Source organism: Astatotilapia calliptera, chromosome 7, assembly GCF_964374335.1.
Source record: "Astatotilapia calliptera chromosome 7, fAstCal68.1, whole genome shotgun sequence".
Lineage (NCBI taxonomy): Eukaryota > Metazoa > Chordata > Actinopteri > Cichliformes > Cichlidae > Astatotilapia > Astatotilapia calliptera.
Window position 1 is genome coordinate 11,740,766 of NC_137428.1, and position 19,593 is coordinate 11,760,358.

At 41.4% G+C, this 19,593-nt stretch overlaps 1 protein-coding gene across 2 annotated transcripts; it reads right to left on the reverse strand.

Annotated features, from left to right (window-relative positions):
- Window positions 1-572: 572 nt before the first annotated feature.
- snrkb (SNF related kinase b) lies at window positions 573-19,161 on the reverse strand. 2 transcript variants are annotated; one of them, XM_080303450.1, is made up of 5 exons: window positions 18,894-19,161; window positions 16,719-16,921; window positions 16,210-16,604; window positions 5,693-5,834; window positions 573-3,691 (listed from the first exon to the last, which is right to left on the reverse strand). In XM_080303450.1, exons 1-5 carry the CDS (start codon window positions 18,894-18,896, stop codon window positions 2,611-2,613), a joined length of 1,824 nt encoding a protein of 607 aa, XP_080159576.1. In that variant the 5' UTR covers window positions 18,897-19,161; the 3' UTR covers window positions 573-2,610. The 2 variants fall into 2 exon arrangements, with proteins under 2 accessions (XP_080159576.1, XP_026028715.2); XM_026172930.2 differs by having other exon boundaries at window positions 16,719-17,076; window positions 18,894-19,160.
- Between the last annotated feature and the right edge of the window lie 432 nt (window positions 19,162-19,593).

Sequence of the window (19,593 nt, forward strand, 5' to 3'; positions counted from 1 at the left end):
AAATTGAAGTTTGACTTATGTCTCTGAAAGCCAACAGCTGAGGGCTTGAAAAACAGAAAAATCCTGTATTTAAAAGTATTATTGCATATACAGAAAGTATTCAAAGGGATGTCAGCGTTAAACATCTGCAGCAGTAATATTAAACTATTTAACAGTGACAAATATTTACAGTTTTGTGTGTGGTGAGGTGTTTTCATAATGTTTTGTTTCTTTTCCTAAAGGCATGGTGTGAAAGTTTCCTCTGCCACTTGTCAGTTAATAATAATAATTTAAAAAAATTATAAGGAAGTCAGTGTATTTACTAGTACTCCCTGTGATCCAAATCTCTGGTCACAGAAGCCCCACCTACCTGCTATTTGCATCTTTCGTTCTAAAGGAGCAGCCAATCAGAAGAAAGTTGCATTAAAGGGTGAGAAGCTAAAACAGCTTGTTTCAGTGGATCGGTAGTAAGGATTTTATGAACTGTGAATCAAGTAGAGAATAAAAACATAAAGGTGGAAATGAGCTTTTCAAGAAGAGCATTTTGTTTTCAATGCGAGTTTCTGTGAAATAAACAGACTGCACACCATCCATCCTGCTGACTTATTCCATTTTAATAAATAAATACAGAAAAATAAGTTCATGGCTCCATAGAGATGTGGTCCTAGTTATAATGCAGGTCAGTAGACAGAGACGCACTGAGGAAAGACAGGCTGCAATCACACAGAAGCAAATAATTTTATCCCTCTACTGCACAGATTTTATGCTTCCACGGCTGATGAAACATGAGCGATAATCAGATTTCACGTGACGGCCGCTCTTTATGTAGGTGGGGAACCGACGATGGTGGGTCCTGATGAGAAATCCTATTTGTTGAGCTCATGAAGCTGCAGTGACTGACAACAGCAAGCTCTGGTTACTGAACTATAGGAGCAAGATGTAGCTTATTGTACAGCTTTGACCTTCTGTCACCCTACAAAACATTACACCTTTGTATCTGCGTCGAAAAGGAAAAAATACAGAACACACAGCGCCATTATATGTCAAAATAATCCCACATGGAGAGTCTCCTCGGCTACACAATAACAAGCCATTGTGGTTGGGGCCGAATGATCAACAAATCTAGCCATCCAGTCCCCGGACACCGCTTGTTAAAAGCTGCCAGCTACAGTAGTCATACTGTGTGCAATTCATTATTCAGTGGGTTACCTCAAGGTAATTACAGTCACACGAGAACATAGAAACAACGACTGTCCTGTCAGGTCCAAGACACGTGGAGGTATATTGTGATAAATGACAGTATTAACATGCGCAAAGTCACATATCTCTTTAGAGAATTCATATCTTTGTCGCATTATAAAAAAAATTAATCAAGGAACATTATATCTGCTCATCCAAAATAATAATAATAATAATAATGATAATAATAAAAAAAGTTACCATGTTTAGCAAAATTAAAAAGAAAAATGGAAGATCTGCATCCCAATCAGTGACCAGTGAGTCTAGAAACACTTTATATGGTAAGTTAGGACAAGCCATTCTATTAATATATATTTATATATGTATGAAACAAGGATTAAGAGGACAGGAAATCATATCATCTCTGTCCTATCATATCATAACAGTCTCCGTCTTTCTTTACAACAGCTTATAATAAGAGCTTTCAAACACAGGCAGGATGTGCAAAAGGAAAGTAGTGCTACTCTGCAGCAGAATCAGATTCCAAATAAAGCGCGTAGACGGTCACATAATACATCTGTGCATCCCAAAAAAAATCTGCAGCTATTTTAATAATTATGTTTTTCTCCAAAAAAAAAAAAGCCAACAGTCGATGTTCTCATGATGTCAAATGTGTCTATTTTTTAAAAACCTCTTTTTTAGTCTCAATTTAAAGAGAATTCAGGTTTTGGTCCACTGGTCAAACACCCTTTCTCACAGTTTCCTGACAAAATAAACAAATCCATCATAATATTTGGCTGACTGATCAATAATAAAAAAAACACTTGCAGCTCTAGTTTAAAGGTCCATCTTATACATATGTAATAAAATAAGGAATCTGTAGAAGATAATCAATTAATGACTTTCAGAGCTTTTGCAGTCGAGACTAAAATGACACCGCTGTGATGTGAAGTATGAATCCATTTTATGCTGTTAGGCACCATCAAACAAATAAAATGGACTTTAGCTTATTCAATAAAAACTGCTTGTGGTTATCAGATCTCTCTCTCTTCTCTCTCCATCACCTTCTTTCTTCAGTCTCCCAAGTTCATATACAGTTAGGTCCAGTAAAGTTTCTAAGCTACACATTGGAAACAGTCTCGTTTAGTTCTGTGGTGGCTCCTGTACACAGCAGCAAAGGGACGAGGTTCTACTAAGTTTGACTACTGTACTCAGCACCAGCTCTCTGGGTGTTTACCAGACGAGCAAAGTGCTAGAGCGGAGTGTTTGCACGTATGAAGCTGTACACGGTCCTTCATGTACACTCAGCGGCAGAAAGCCTCAGCAGCGAGCTCAGCGGTCTGCCGCTTCACGCGATTTGTTCTCGGTAGCCGGTGACCCGCGGACCGCTAAACAGCCCTTGTCTCCCTAATGTGGAAGCAGCACAACAAATATCGCCGGGGCCGGTTTCACTTAGAGCACGTGGCAGCAGTTGTACTGAGCCAGCGGCAGGATCTTGGGCTTGTTGTGTGTCGGTATGTTGAAGGCCAGAGCTTTCTCACACAGAGGAAACTGAAAGAGACGCTCACGAAGCTTCACGCTGTGCCGTTTTCCCTGCTCCACCCTCGGGGCAGACTCCTCCCGGGTCGTCGCTGCGCTGTGGGGCTGACACCTGTCTGTTAAGAGGTCATCTCTACCGCTTTCTCCTCCCCTGTCGCCTTCTCGTCCTCCTCGTTGCAGCTCCATCTTGTTCCGCCTGGCGGAGGACACCGGGGAGTGATGGGGGTCAGGTTTAGGGAGAGGAGGATGGGGTTTGTTGGTGTTGTTGTTGGGTTCCACCTCCTCGTCCTTTCCTTCCTCTCGGGCTGTGATGTCATGCTGGCCCTGACAGCACGGCACACCCAAAGCCAGCTGGGAGAATGGCGAGACTTCAGGAATCTGACTGACCAGCCTGTCTCCATGACTGACTGGCTGATCTGAAATCACACACCCACTGTCTTCAGTTTTGATTTCTGTCTCCACCTCTGCTTTGTCCCCCTCCTTCATCACCTCCAATGAGCTTCTTAACTCTTCCTCTTCACTGCTGTCTTGATTGTCTGCTCCATCCTGTGTCTTTTTAGTTTCTCTTTCTGGCTCTCCCTCTAGTAAAGAGGCAGAGCCTTCCCCTTCTTTTATCATACTTTCGTTCTCTTCCTCCTCCTCCTCCTCCTCTTCTTCTTCTTCCTCCTCCTCCTCCTCACAGATCTGCTGAAGTGCAGGAAGGTTCTTGGTGATGGGAGGCTCTTCAGCTGGAGGTGGACGCAGGGTGAAGCTGAGGCTGGGCTGCCACGGAGCAGGGAAGGGCTTGTCAGACGATGGCCTTGCAGCGAGTAGATCCCCGCACTCAGGCACTCCTGAGTGGGGAGAGCTGGGAGAAAGGGCCCCTGAGAGCCAGTGCGGTGGGGCCTCTGGACTGAGGAGGGCGTTATCCAACCCCTGGAGCCAGTGGTGAGCCTCAATCTCATCAAGTGAGGAGCGGCGAGATGGATCTTTCTGCAGCATCCTGGAGATCAGACTGACAGGAAAGACAGAGAATTTTATTGTTTGATGGAGGTGATGTAAACGTCTGTTATACTTTAAGCGATAAGCTTTTGGAGCGACTGATTTGACACAGAAAACGACCTGATTCTGATCTGATCTAGGCCATCGGCACACTTATTAAAACCCGTATGTCCAGAAGGATCTTCTGTTCTATTCAGCTCCTTTTCTCAATTGAAACACACCATTGTGTGACCGAGGGCAGAGTCATATGACAAGTGCCGGGTCAGATGTTCGAGGATGTGTTTGCTGCTGCAGATAATCTGACAAAAACCACAGGGCAGAGAGTATTTATGGCTGCTGCCTTTTTAACCTCAGAAGACCGAAGACAAGCTGGAAAAAACCTTTGGGGAGGAAGATGGAAATAAAGCTTCTGGTTTTTTTTTTACACACACACTCTTTGGTATTCAAGGCTAAGGCCTTTGACTCCCCACTTGTGATGTAAATAAAAAACGGTGTGTAAACGATGTATTTCTAATGGTGCCCGTGTTGTACAGAAACGGCTCGATGATGACAAGAACCGTGAAATGAGCCTAAAAAGTGGCGTGCTGCTGAAAGTCAGATTTATTGTTGGTTTACTGGCCAGTAATCTGAACTTCCCTCTTTCATAACACAGAGAACAAAAAAGATTGGTGCTTGCACAGCATTACAGTCAGATGGAGGTCTGGACTTTGACACCTTGATTCTTTTCTTTTTCAGTCATTGTAGATTTGCTGCTGTGCTTGTAATCACTGCCTCACTGAATGACCCAATTTTCTGCAAGCTTTAGCTGATGCACAGATGGCCTTACATTTGACTCCACAACACTTTGGTACACAAAGGAGCTCAATGTGACATGTCGCTCAGACCAAATTTACATCACATTTTTTTTCAATGACCTTTTCCCTCACAAAAAAACAAGACGATAACTAATAAAAATATTTGCGGTCGCCAATGCGGACCCTCAGACTCTTAGTAGATGCACCTGTGGTATAAATGTCAATATCCTATGTGACTTCCTGCTTGAGTTATGGGATTCTCAAGTTTTTCAGAAAATTTGACCTCTGACCCTTTGATCGAGATCATTGAAATTTGAACTTGTTTAGGATATTTAGTAGTAGTCAATATCATAATCCTGCGTTGCCTCGAGTTATCGTGTTCACGCCACCTGCTCAGCTAAGGGGTAAAAATGAATGCACAAGGACAAAAAAAAAGAAAAAAAGATGACGTGTACTGACACTTTTATCAACAAATTAAAACAAGATGAAAATATCCTCCAGAGACCAGATCCAAGATCGGCGATCAAACTAATGAAGTTATGTAGAAAGGTTTGGAAGTGACCCAATCAGAGGTAATCTCCTTGTGAGTGGGGGCGGTACATCTAGCTCCCAATTCTCTCCTTTCCTCATAAAAAAACAACCCCACAACAAAATTACATCAATGTGGACAACAGGCAAGAAAATACATATCTGATTTTTGAAAATTAATGTTGTGTATTTGAATTGACTTATTAGGATTTGAGAACTTCCTGGTTTATGTTCACAGGACATCCTGCAGAGGTTGTAACTGGGTTTGGAGGTGTTAACGCTGTCCCGATGTTAACCCAGTGTGTGTGTTTTGGATCAGACTGTTAGGAGTGAAGGTAAGATTGTGAAGACAGATGTGCACCTGTGAGCTTTATTTTGTTTCCGGATTAGCAAAACTAAAGACCCAGAAGTTTCTGTGTTGCAATGTTTGGGATGATTCTCACACTGTTAGGGAGAACTATATGTGCAGCAGGGTAATGGAGCCTTTGAGGAAACTAGGACACTGAAATTATTCAGTGAAACGCACACTAATGAGATGATTTTACGGTCAGCAGATTTTTAACTCATCTACTGAACAGCAGAACCCTCTGGCAGAGAAATCAAAAATAAAGCATTCAGAATAATAAAACCTTTTTCTTCCTCTGAAGATCTGGCCTGAGAGGACCTTGATTGTAAGCTAAGATTTTACTCACTCTCTGCACTCGTCAGACACATGTTCAGGAATGGAGTAACGACAGTCCAAAATCATGACCAGAGTCTCGCTGTCGTTGGTTTCCTGGAAGGGAGGGACTCCACACACCAGCATGTAGAGGATCACCCCCAGAGACCAGATATCTGGAACACACACACACACACACAAAAATCACAAAAATTTGCCTTAAATAGCAAATGATTTCCAGACTGAAAATAGCCTCCCATCCCTCTGCTCTCTCATCATAGTTAGAATACTCCGAGCTCCACGGGTCAGATAGGGTATTTAAAAAATTGCCTTTTTGAATGTAGCTCTACTCATTGATCTCAAGTGGTCTCCTGTCTGCCTTAGAGCAACAGTGAGGTCTAGGGTCAGGGTACACACAACAGAGCAGCTCAGATTAAACTACTGCATTCCTCAATGACGTGAAACAATCTAAGAGGAAAGCTTGTGAGTAACAGCTGGATGTCCGGTTTTTAAGAGTCAAAACTTTAAGCGCTAAGCTGTAGACAACTCGGCTAAGCGCTCCTGACCCCGACTGTAAAACCACATTCACACATGCCCGGGCTTCCTGACCGACAGCACTGCTGACAGCGTGCCCTTTTCCCATCTCCTCCCTTTCCTTCCCCTTTTCCACTTGCCTACCCTCCCTCTCCCGTCCTGATGTAGCAAGAGGAAGTCGATTCACACTCAAAACGGCCTCAGTGAGGCAAGAACACAGCAGCCGGGTAAAGGAAACTCACGCAAGCTGAGGAAAGCGATCTGAGGGCTGAAGGCCATAACAAACAGATGGCTTGTTGTGGTGTTGTGCTATTCTGAGAATGAACTCCCTTCTATCTTTTATGCCTCTTCTCGTGTTGCTTCCCAAACACTGGAAAAAAGAACACTGAACACTGTTTGCATTGTGTGCCAGCCCCAATGTAACACTGTAAATATCACAGATCGTAAATCTTCATCGCTAAAACCTGTCTCTGCTGATATCCCGTTTCCTTCGTGTGCGACCTAAAGGGTAATTAAAGTGGTCTGACCTTGATTTTACAGCTTTTGCTGCTAATCTTTCAGTTTTCCCCTCCACTGTGGATTCTTCAGGGAACACTGCGCTCCACATATAAAGCTATTAAAACTAATTTTTTTAAGCATATTTACACATCTTTTGTGTTCTTTCCTGCAGAAGAATTACAGCTGTGAAACCGAGACTGAAACTATGATACAAACACTTGTCATGCCTGTACTGCGATACCTCTGAGGGGCTGTTAATGCATGGTTAAAGCAGGCGAGGTCTGGTAAAAGCCGTAACGCTCGTCAGAATTCAAATACCTACATTCAAAAACATTGACCGTTCCAAGGGGCGAAATCCTAAAGATTTTAGTGCCTCAGCTTCTTAACTATCAATCCTTCATTAACCAGCTCATATTACTTGTCCTTTAATTCAGCTTAAGGCTCAACCTGTGACATCAGTGATATCACAACATGAACAATAATCTCGGTTCAAACTAACTGTCCACACCAGTAATAAAATATTAAGCTGTACTCCTGACTGTGAGAAAGACAATCATCACTGGTTAATGAGGTTGTGTTATGAGATAATGAACTAAGGGGACACAGCGTGCTCATTTAGTAACATTTGTCAGTGACACAACCAGTTTAAATCTGAAGGGAACTGACGTTTAAAAAATGAACATCACGCTGTATCAAAAGAGACTTGATATTACTGAACGAGACCAAAAAGTCATCCAGAAAGATACTTTGTTGCAAAAGCAGACAGTTTGATCAGATTTCTCCATTTGAATTTAGTTGAAAAATGCCAAGAGACATGCATAAAATAGCAGTTTTGTACCTACAGGATGATTACCAAAGAGGGATTAGCTGAAAACTTACCATATTTCAGCAAAATAAATTTGAGGAAATTGGACAAAAAGAAGAAGTGGGAGTCCCTTAAATCTATCAGCAACACAGAAACAGTATCTGAAAATTATGACCTTAAGAACCAGGAAAACAAAAACAAAAAACAAAGACCCGCCTTACACTGTATTTCCATTTATGTTTGCATATGTCAATAAATTGCTGCCTCGATTTCCCTTTTTCTTAATGAAACAAAGAAATGAGTACAAATAAAACAGTAGTAGTACAACAAGTGCTTTTTAGAGTTTAGTTATGTTATGTATGACAATCGCTTCGTCTTTTGAAATTAATTAATTTACACATATACCCCAGCTATTTTTTATTTTTATTTTGGAGGGCTTTTTCAAAACTTTTACTAGTTTACAATAAAAGGGAAAGAGTGGGAGAGAATGGAGTTGGGCCGTAGGCAGACTGGTTTTTAGATCTGAGACACATTGAACAGATTGGAGAGACTGAGATAACCAAAAAGCACCACTGAACGACCCTGTACAACTCCTCCATGTAATACACTGTACATACCGTAATAGCTCCACCCTTTGCACATGCTCTACAGTAAAATAACAAATGTTTTACAGGTTAGAGTTAAATGTCAATCATATATATTTCACCTCTATAATAGTCTTGATATTTAAGTGATTTGTATATATTAGTGATCTTTCTTTGTAATATATCATATTATTTAATTAGGTTAGTCTGTTACTGTCTTAGAGCAACTGTAACCCACACAATTTCCTTAGGGATTAGTAAAGTATTCTGATTTTAAAGGTTATTGCATTCAGTGCTAACAGACACATGCTAACACGCTACACACAAATGTTTCCAGTAAAAAATAAAATAAAAAAAAGATTCAATGGAACAAAGTGAATCAGCAATCTGCCGATTCGATTTGTTCCATTTAAAGCACCGGATGCACATGTTCGAACTCTTTACCCTTTGAAATCCTACTAGGAGTAACCTAGTATCTGTCATATTTCAGGCCTGCTTATAGAACGAAATGTTTGCACCAGAAGTAAGTAAATGTGGTCTCTGCCTATGCAGCTACCCCATAGGATGTGGTCATCAAACCACATAATTGTCAAACTTTATGCAATAGTTCAATGAAACTGGAGAGCTGTCCCACACTGGTGCTACAAGAAAGACGAGCAGTAACCACAATAAATAACATTTATACGGAAAATGTGGGGGAGGTTTAGAGTTAATAATAAAAATGACACATGTATTACCTGAGACTGCTAGACTGCTAACCATAACCCTGAGATGCTCTTTGTTTTCTAAATATCGACATCCGTTTCTCAGAATTGAAGCCCTTGTGGACACAGCACACTTGCAGTGCAATCAGTTTTGCAACTAATTTAGTTCACATTAGTTTAAAATAACACATAATAGTGGACATGTTTTAGGGCACAGGTAATCCTGAAACTGCAGAGATGCAGTGTGCCTGCAGCTACACACACCGTTATAATAACACAAAACAAAACCCTCCTTATTAAATCCTGAGCAAGTCAGACATAAAAGGATTTCAAAAATATTTTTAGGAGTATAATAAAACATTGTGGTACATTCAAATCCTCCTCCATCCAGTGATTCTCACATGTAACAGCCCCGTATGTGATCAGACATCCAGCCATTGTTCCACATTGTTCTCATGACAGTCCAAACAAGAGCCCTCAGTTCTCACCACACGACTATCGCACGCACGCTCATGCACACGCTAATATTGGTCCAGGGACGTATTATGCAACAGGGAGGAGAAACCACTGAGTGCTGGGAGTGTACTTTTCTCTGCTCACTGGGGAATATCACACATTCTTACCATGCATTAGTGGCCTGCTGACAGGACAAAGATCAACAGCAGACACACACACATACATCCATACAAAGTAAACACAAACCAGATGCAGATATAGGCTGAATCACGTTAGAAAATAAGTTAAACTATGAAAACTGTTGCGATACAAAACCTCGTGCACAGAATTCACTGCAGCTTCAAAGAGTTAATGACTGATCTGTGGTTCTCTACTGGGGCCATCTCCTTTTAAGTACACTTTTCAAGGCCAAATACGTCAGAAAGGGTCAGCACAGCTGACTCGTTTCCAACGGGTCCTCAAGTTCAGACTAAATATAAATGCAGCCCTTTTTTTGCCCACATTTGGCCAGCATGAAAAATGCTGTTAGATCATCAGTAACCGATGTATTACAGGAATTTCTCATGATCTTGGGAAATGTTATTATTTTGATATGATTATCTTCTAAGTCTTTCATAAAAATCTTGATAAGGAAGGAAGTTGTCAATACATGAAAATACATACTCATATTATTTTAATAACTGTGAAGTCATCTGGTGTGGTTACCTTGACATGAAACTGTGTTACTTCAAAAGAAATGCAGTAATAAACTTAAAACAATAGTAAATAACAACACTGGCCAAAACGCTAAATTGGAACATTAATGAAATAATGTGATAGTTTTTATTAAATTTTTTTGCAGTGCGTATCAAAAATTCAGGCAAATTACATTTAGCGAACTATTCTGGACCAAAACTGGCATTCATACAGATACTTTTCAGGTTGTTCTGGTAAATGTAATTTTACTAATATTGCTACTGAATCATGTGTTCATCCCCTTAAAACAAATGTGAAGCTTACAGTGAGCAGACTGGAGAGTCCACACAAAAGTAGCTGAACTAGTCAGGAAGTACAGTTCCCCCCTTAAACACAACAGAAAAGTATTCAAACAAGGTTTTGCTCTGTAGGCACTCTTATGACAAAGTCAGGAACTTATTTTGCTGTGCCATTGATATCTTAAAATAGAGGCCAGTTGGTGACCTCCTTGGAAATCTCTGGGAAAAATGTCTATATAAGAACAGTCTCAACTGACTGGTGAGTGGCTGCTGCACCAAAACCCTGCTAATGACTGCTTTAGTTGCTAACAGATTGCTGCTGTTGCCTTCAGTTTGCATGACATGTACCGATTCGTCTGCAAATGCTCGCTATTTTCTCACCAAACTATAGTGACACTGTAAACACCTTCAAAATAAAAGTTGTATCTTACTGCTGCAACCAACACATTTGGTCACAATTTCACTGCCATTTGATGAGTAATACAAAGTACTGGTGACCATGGCAACCTGCAGGCAACCTAAGCAATTGCAAGGAGGTTTTCGGTGCAGCACCGTACACTTTTTTTGTGACCAATTCAGCTAGCAATTTCCAGAAATCTCCAGAAGCCACTGGCCATGTAATCAACCAGTAACTACTAGATATCTCCACCTCAGATAATATACTGGTTGCCGACAGGTCTCCAGGCCTGTGTGACTGAAGCCTTACACTGACTACTGAAGTTTAACACATTAAGAATGTATTTATTTATTCAGAATAGGATGATGCCATTTAAAATACTTTAGCAATCAATTTCATTTATGGATATGCCATCAGTTCATTAAATTAACAGAAAATTTCCCCCCGCCCTGGTATCACAGAAAGCCATGTTGCTTTCATGTTGCTCTCTTATCCAACATGAAATTCTGAAATACTGGAATTTTAAAAAATATGCCAAAATGCATGTTTAATGTTGAATTCCTATTAAAAAAAAGTGCATCATTTTCCTGGATTGAGACGGTCAGGTGGGAAGCGTTTGCTGACCTGACGCAGAATAACCCTTTAGGCTACTTTCGGGCAGGTGACAGCAAAGACTGTTTAAAAGAACAAGAAAAAAAAAGTTGAGAAGCATTTCTTAGGTCCTAAGAGAGAGCCATTACAAATCACATGCTGTGCCCAGAAACATCGACTGATGCACACTGTTGCACAATATTCCCCCCAAGAAGGATGCATCTGTTTTTGGATTTAGTTGCTAAGAGATAATCTGTTCACTGCACCATTATACTTCCTAGTATGTGTCAACGTTGCTGGTGCTGTGGTTTTCAAGCTTTGGAAAAGTACTTGTTGCTACAAACAGTCAAGCAGCCTTGAGGTTGATATGAAAACACCAACAAAGAGGTTTTGTGCGGAAAACCTCTCGGTAAAGAAGCTCTTCCTTGGTCTAAAATAGGATGTTCAGAGGGGGCTTTACATGTGCTACTCCCCACTGGGTAATGAGCAGCCATGACCCTCCACCCTAAAGCAGACAAATGAGTGGTGTGTATGATGTGGCAGCCAGATACAAAGACTGAACACATTTGTCGACACTGGAGAGCACATCAAAGAGTTCAAAGCCACCTGTAACCCCCAGATTTCATTACTGTTTCTGACTTACTAAGCACTGTATCTAGCATGTAGGTATTTAGAGAATCTAACTGACACAAAAAAGCCCATACATTTAATGCTTCAGTCTGTAAAAAAGCAGCTTTTCCTCTATCACATTTGGGGGTTTTTTCTGATTATGCCATCTTTATAACGTTAGTGCATTTTGCTGAACCTTTCCATGGCAACCAGCTGTCAGAAACACAAACATTTGTAGCTGACTCTCAGAATAATCAGCCAAAAGCAGAAGTTCCTCCTGTACAGAACATACCCGACCACTTTAGCTCTTCCTTTTTTCTTATCTGACATTTCCCTCAACTATATTGCACAGCCCTACTCTTTGTCATAACTCACCTCTTGCTGTCATATTTACATTTGTTCAGGAAGAGCTCTTTCCCACACTGATAAGCTACTATTTTTGTCCTCTTTAATTTATGACAAACTAATTCTCATTAGCCAGTGACTGGGAAAAATAAGGAAAAGACCCACATATATCGTTAACACGATGACCTTGGTCTGTGAAGCCTAACAATTACACTTAGAGTGCAGAAAGTGTACACACATGCACGCACACGGTAAAGGGCAGATATTATGTAACTGCAGTGTTTATCTTTTTCAAAGGCAAGAAGTCCTGCAGACATTCCTGCCTCTACTCTAAATCATATGACCGTCATCAAACACCAGCACCACATCTTCAATCAAGCTGCATGTTAACTATTGCTGGACTGCAGATTTTGAAAGTTTTACAGTATATTAGGGTTTTATTATGATTATTATTATTATTATTAATAATAATAATAATAATAATAATATGACTTTTGAACACGACAACATTTTTATTGGTTTATAATGCTTCACTCTGCTGCTAGAAGGTTTTAATGTCATCATACATAAAGAAACAATAAAACCAATTAAACCAAAACAATAAATAATGTACTCATATGCTTTCATTAACAAACATTAACATCTGACAAAGGGCTAGTACAGAGCCAGTCCTTAGCAGGCTGCCTGTTATCTTCTTCTGTCAGATACAACACCTCTTATTGTTGCTGCTGTTTTTTTAAACACAGTCAGCATACAGCAAGCTTATTAGTGTTGCAGCGTTGGTACGATCTCCATTCGGAGTTCTTCAAAACTTTCTGTACACTTTTTATCATCATGCATGATCTCGGCCTCACTTGATTCCCTGTCGCTGTGTAAGGAGGAGCTCTGAGCTCAGAAGCAGAAAGAGCTCTCATCCTTCATCCTCCGACTTTACAGAATGTTATGCTATCTAGGTAGCAAGCATTGCCGAGCATGCTGCATGGTGTCTTTCAAATTATTGCCCCCCTGAAGAGAAGTTTCAGATTATTAGCTGCTGCTTTATATTGCTTTTTGTACCACATAACTAGAACTGTGGGTAAGAAGGCTGAACAGTTAAAATAGATCCCCTCTCCCCTGCATGTCAGTCCAATATTATAGTACATGTAAGCCCCTTGAAAAGCCACAGAAGCTGCTTTGTCGATTTACTGGTTTGGTGACATCCTGTATAAAGTTATCAGATGTACATCTAGTATACTTTCAGGCTTTAAAGTATAAAACAAAATCCCCACAGCAGCCTGATTATATCAGACTGAAATATCAAACGGACACAGACTGCAGTCTGTGTGTGCGCGTGCAAAGATAGGTTTATGAGTCATCTTACTAAGCTGAGATCACTGAGGGACATCTCTTCTTCTGTGCAGCTCAGGATTACGACAAACATTCATGAATATATAGATGCATGTGTGCACGGAGTGATGGAAGTGTACATTTCTGTCAAAGTGACGACATAAACATGAAATCTACAGTTTGAGTCACACTAAGACGAGCAAAAATAGAACAGAAAAATGCGCTTCGAGTCAAGTGAAGCAGAAAACAGGCTTAAAGGATGTAATAATAATAAATGGATTTCAATGGACGCCCTTCGAGTGGACGCTTTTAGAAACAGGAAGTGACATTAAAAAGGAACTAATGCAACTTGTAAGTCATGCTGAAGTTATGCGTGCGTGTGAAAAGATTCTTCAGATCACAATTCTCATCTTTACGACACCCATAAACAATATAGCAAATTCAAAGCACTGGTTTCTTAAATTACAGTTTTTCTTGTTTTGATCCATTTACATGTGCAAATGTCAGTAAAAGCCCTTCTGCAAGAGCACAAACTATTTTACATTCAAGACAGATGCATTTGTAGTTGACAGAACGGCAACCAGACCTTGCCGAAATCCAGCCTATTCCAGCTTAGCAGATAAGACCACCGACATCCCTGAAGCCCACATGCTGAGTTTGCCTGCCCCCCCGGGATGCGCAAGACCAAATCCCTCAATTCTCCTTCTGTTTCTATAAACTCAAATCCCACAATCTATCTGCCGGCTTCACCTCTAAACTCCCACAAATCCCAACAGTACAGAGCAGCCTTTCTAGTAAGGATAAACAGTGATGCACAGTAGTTTCTCTATCTGCTATCTGTCTCTGTCCTCATCTCCCTCTCGCACACATACACACACACACAAATGCTTGTTATGCAGAGTGGGGGCATGCTGGTGAGCTGCAGTGGTTGGTTCCTCTGCAGAACGTGCCCAGTTGGCTCATGACTGGCTGGCTTGCTTAGACTGACCCAGATACACACACTAATCCTCAACGGATATACAAACACACACACACACAGACAATTGCATACTAGCACACAAATATGGAAGAGACACACTGAGACACAAGGAAATGCACAGGGATACCTACACAGGGTCAAAGAGACAAATATGGGCACCTACTGTTCACCCACACAAACAGTTGGGCTCACGGAAACAGACAATACAGGCTTGTTGGTGAATTTTGACTGTGTTAGCAGTTTGTTGCAGCTGCATCAAACACAATCAGTAATTTTTCCACCCATTGGCAACAGCACATGACAAAACAGCTTCATCTTATCTTACCTAATCTGCTGACTCTACTGTGTGAACAAAAGATCTTCAACAGCCGTCAACCAGACTTTAAAAAAGTAAGTTTTTCTAAACTACTTAATCTAAGGTTAAGAAAAAGAAATGTTAAAATCCTCAGACGAAAATGTATATTTTAACAACTTTGCTCCCATGACGAATGGGTAAAATCTGATGTGGGTGCCGACAATGATAAGGCGTCTGGTAGAAAGCTACTGAATTTACCCTCAGGCAAGTTTGCTCTGCTCAGAGTGGAAAATAATTAAATGACATGAAACAGATATTGAAGCCTCGATGGCAAAATTACACATGCTAATCAAAGAAAAGAAAGACTTTGATGCTGCATGCAACCTCTGGGCATCGCTCAAAAGTACAGAGGCCTTTAATCATTTCATTTTTTGAAAAATCTGTAAATTTGTTTCTCTATTAATCGATTTTACGAGAAAAAATAGAGCACACTGACTGCTTTAATTTCTCCGTCGTGTATGTGTTAGAATGCATAACAACTTAAGCATTCCAATACACAAAACAAAGTTCATTATCACATATTTGAGGAGGTAGAACTGACCAATGTCTGCTATTTACACTTTAAAAATGTTCAAGTTTGATAATACAAACACTCCAGTGCAGTTTGTGCTCACCTGTCTACTTATGAGCCCCTGTCACTGGTTTTACTGGACTGCGAGTTTTTCCCACTGTACTTGAGAGGGCCACCCAGATATATTTTGTTTATTATTGACACTTTATATAACTGAGACAACAACTACCTACAGTCTTTCCTGGCTAGTGTGTCTGTAGAGACATGCATGTTGCTATTATGGTGGTTGTTCAGCTGTCTCGAGGCTTTCGTTCAGCAGCCAGATGGACTCCAGCTTCACTCTCTTGGAGTGCATAGTCCTTTTTTCTGTTCTGGAGATCTGAGGTAAGCTGGAGGCTTGCAGAGCAGGCCAAGAAGGCAAGCTAGTCCATCCAAAGGATGAGGAACTCACTGTCGAGGCAGCTGATTACTGCCTCGTTAAATGTAGATATAGAATTAATGACTACAATATAATTATTTACTTGGAATTTATTTAGGAACACAAGGAAGTATTGTGTGAGTATTGTGAGTATTTCTGTGGGATATATCATAAACCTACTAAAAATACTCTTACATTCTACCACTGTTCAACAGTTTGTCAAATATTGTTTTTCCCCCCTCATAATATTACCATAATAACAGAGTATAAAAACAAAGCCAACAAAGCGGATATTTCTAAATATGATGATGTTATATAAGACTAATTTGCATTTTATGTTTGCCTCCCTTTGTCCAGGTTTGCCTGGCAGCTTTAAAATCTCTGATCTCAAGCTCAGCGCTTAAAAAACAAAACAAAATAACAACACATAGATACAAAAAAGAAAATACATTTTCTCTGTCTCACCCACAGCCGGAGCATCGTACTCTTCTCCCAGCAGAATCTCAGGAGCAGAATATGCCAGCGACCCACAGCTGGTGGCCAGCATCATCCCGGGCTGGAATAAGTTGCTGAACCCAAAGTCAGTGAGCTTGACGGCGCCTTGCTGAGGGAAGAAAACCACGTTCTCAGGCTTCAGGTCCCGGTGCACTACATGCAGCTGGTGGCAGTAGGACACAGCACGCACAATCTGGGCGAAGTGACGCTTGGCGGTAACCTCGGCCACGCCTCCCTCGTGGCGGAGGATGTAGTCGTAGAGGTCACCGCCCTCAGCCAGTTCCATCACCAGGTAGAGAGTGGTGGGTGTGTCGATGACCTCGTAAAGGCGAACCACGTTGGGATGCTGCACCCGCCTCATGCATCTGATAATGGAGGGACACATTTAAACAAAGATGGTTTCAACCATTCATCTTGAACAGCAAGCTTCTTAGTCTGAGATCAGTATCTGTTCAATCTTTATTTTTTATCATTCATACCTCACTTCCTGTAAGAGGTGGCTCGTTGCCATTACATCTAGTTTTGTCTTGTCTATCATCTTGACAGCCACCAGTTGCCCCGAGTTGACATTACGGCCCAGTTTAACAACAGCAAAGTGACCCCTGCCCAACGTCCGACCCAGATGGTACAGTCCGCTGAGATCAGAGCGACCAGGGCTGCTCTGCAGGTCCGGATGTTCATCCTGGGAAGCATTTATACCTTCAGAGGAGTCCATATTTAAAACTGAGAGGGACTTCACAAGGGAGCAGGTGGAAATTGGTTGCGTGAAGGTGTCAAGGACTGAAAAAAGGGAGGGAAGGTGCAAGGCAGCGAAGTTCCTCACTGCTGAAGAGTCGCCTGGTTGGACAAAGAAATGACAACACAATGAAACTAAATTGACTGTGCTGATTATTTTGGCCTTTGGCCCGAAGGGAAAAGGGCTTTCGATGAGGTCAGCTGCTGCCGCTAATGCCTCATCCCATCAGGCACGGGACCAGAAAGAGGCTGATATTAAACATCGCTTAACGAAAGGCACAGAAAACAGGACACGGTTAAATTAAGTAGCGAGGACTAGATTAGAGTGTAGCAGAATTACAGTCTAGCAATAAGAGCAACAGAGTGTAAAATATTGTGTTATTGTCTGAGGGGCTGCGTTTGGCTCCATCTCAAATAACACCATCAAGCACAAATGGCACGCTTAATCAATACTGTAACAAGAAACCATAATGTACATCTGTGCGCGTACGCGAGTGTGTTTGTGTGTCATTAGTTCGGTTAAGAGGGTCACAAGGTGGCAATAGACCTGATGATATCATCATTATATCATCCCCAGCTTCACTGCTGCTTTCTTTTGATTTTTATTAGGTTATTCAGTTGGAGGAAAACAGGTAAACACACGGATGGGAGTTCATCTATAAAGGTGAAAAACAGAAAAATAAAGTAGATGTTGTTCAAAGTTACTAGAAATTAAATCTTTGTTGTGTGGGAAAACTTTAAGCCCAGTAAATTAAAAAAAAACAAAAAAACGTTGTTCTACACCTCTGAAGTATCCATTGGCAGCTAATAGCCCCTTTAGTGAATAAAACCTTAAAAAAATTTGTAAATACTGTTTCTTAGGGGTTGTTTTGCATCTCTGTAGGTACTCTGTATCTGTAGTTATTCCATAATTTCTGTAGAGTCCCTTTGCTTCACGGTGTGATTGTTCTTTTGTGCCTACCTGCAAGTCAGTTTTTTACATTTCTGTTTTCATTTTGATTTCGTTTCAGTTATTTCCCAGACTCTGCTTGCTTTCGGTTTAGTTTTTAGTGTTAAAAATGTAGCTAATATTGTTTTTTTCCACCAAACTTTTAGCTTTTATTTTTCTCACGCCGTAGTTGTTTTCACAACTTTTTTCTTCCCATAAGCAGAAGAAACTTTTGCATCTCTTTGTATCTCTAAGTGGGCTTTTCTCTGTGACTTTTCTGTTGTTTTGAGTATCTGCAGTCACCGTGCATCTCTTTCCACAGTTGTTTTTCTCTACTTTTTGTCATGTTGTATCTCCGCAGTTGTTTAACATCTCTTTGCAGTCATTTTCCACTTCTTTGACGGGAGTTTTGAGTGTATTTGGCATCATCTCTGCTTGTTTTTGTGCCTTCTCTCTAACTGTTTTGCATCTCTTTTGAGTTAGCGTTCACTTGATTACACTGACAACTACAACAATCATTTCAAACAAAGGCTCAGAGGACCCTTTTGAGCTATTCTGAGGCAGACATATGATTTTATCAAAACGGACAACTGTTTTTTTCATCTACAACCTTTTACACTATGATTTATTTATCACCAGTATATAACGCAGCATCACTATTATCGGCAGCCTATTTAAAGCCCCTCTGAACAGCTTCTCCGGGCAGAATCAGGCCTCCCTGTCTTAGATATGTGCTAATGTCCTCGGTTGTACAGTTGTATCACATCCACTGCACCCCGTAATCCTGACTCGGGGCTGCCACACTTGTGTTAAGGCCAGCTGTTCTCTTCTTGGCCTCAACTGCAGTCCCGAGTTGGCACACACACGCACGCGCATGTAGTCATCCTCCAAAACAACCATTACCAACAACCTCACGGACACCGACAGAGCTACGGCAGTAAAGTGCCGTTACTGCTGTGAAGATACAGCGGTGGCGGCGGTGCTAACTTACCATTGTCGTGTAAATATCCCGAGTAGCGAGCGGCTCTTTCGGTCACTCCGCGGCTCCACGCTCGGTGTCCCCGCTGAATTCTGCTGTGTGAGTCGGCAGCTTCTTGCTGTCTTTCACAACACTCCCATGTTCCCGGTCCATACTTTTCTCATGACCGCCCGCCTCACTTCGCACTCTCTCCGTGTCCTCGAGCTCCGCGACCGCGCGCCCGCTCATCGAAGTTGCAGAACGGAACTTGTCGTGCGCGCGCGCGTGTCCGGCTAGCTTTTGACGTCAATGCATATTTCGTCTCGCTCGCTCGCTCGCGCGGAGCAGCCAGCGGTCGCGAGCCTCTTGTACGCAGTGAGGAGAGGAAAATAACTGAATGGACGCTTCGGAAGTCCAAGAATTATGTAACGGCTGAGGTGTTTCGCTCTGTAAACAGGAGCAGGGAACAAAGAGCTATAGCATAGCGTACTGACAGGACAGGGGCCCCAGGACAGACGCACAGCGGGGCCCTCGACCTTACAAGATATCAAAGATGTCATGAGTCTTTGTGCTGGTTTCGTTTTTCTTTGCAACCGCTCTTTTTCCTTCTATCTATAGTTCCTTTATGCTTCTCTGTGCCACCTCTTTGTAATTCTTTTCATTAGTTTCAGTGTTATTGTTGAAAATTTGTCTTTTTGGTTGTCTTTTGGATCCTTGGAGGGCAGTTCCCAGT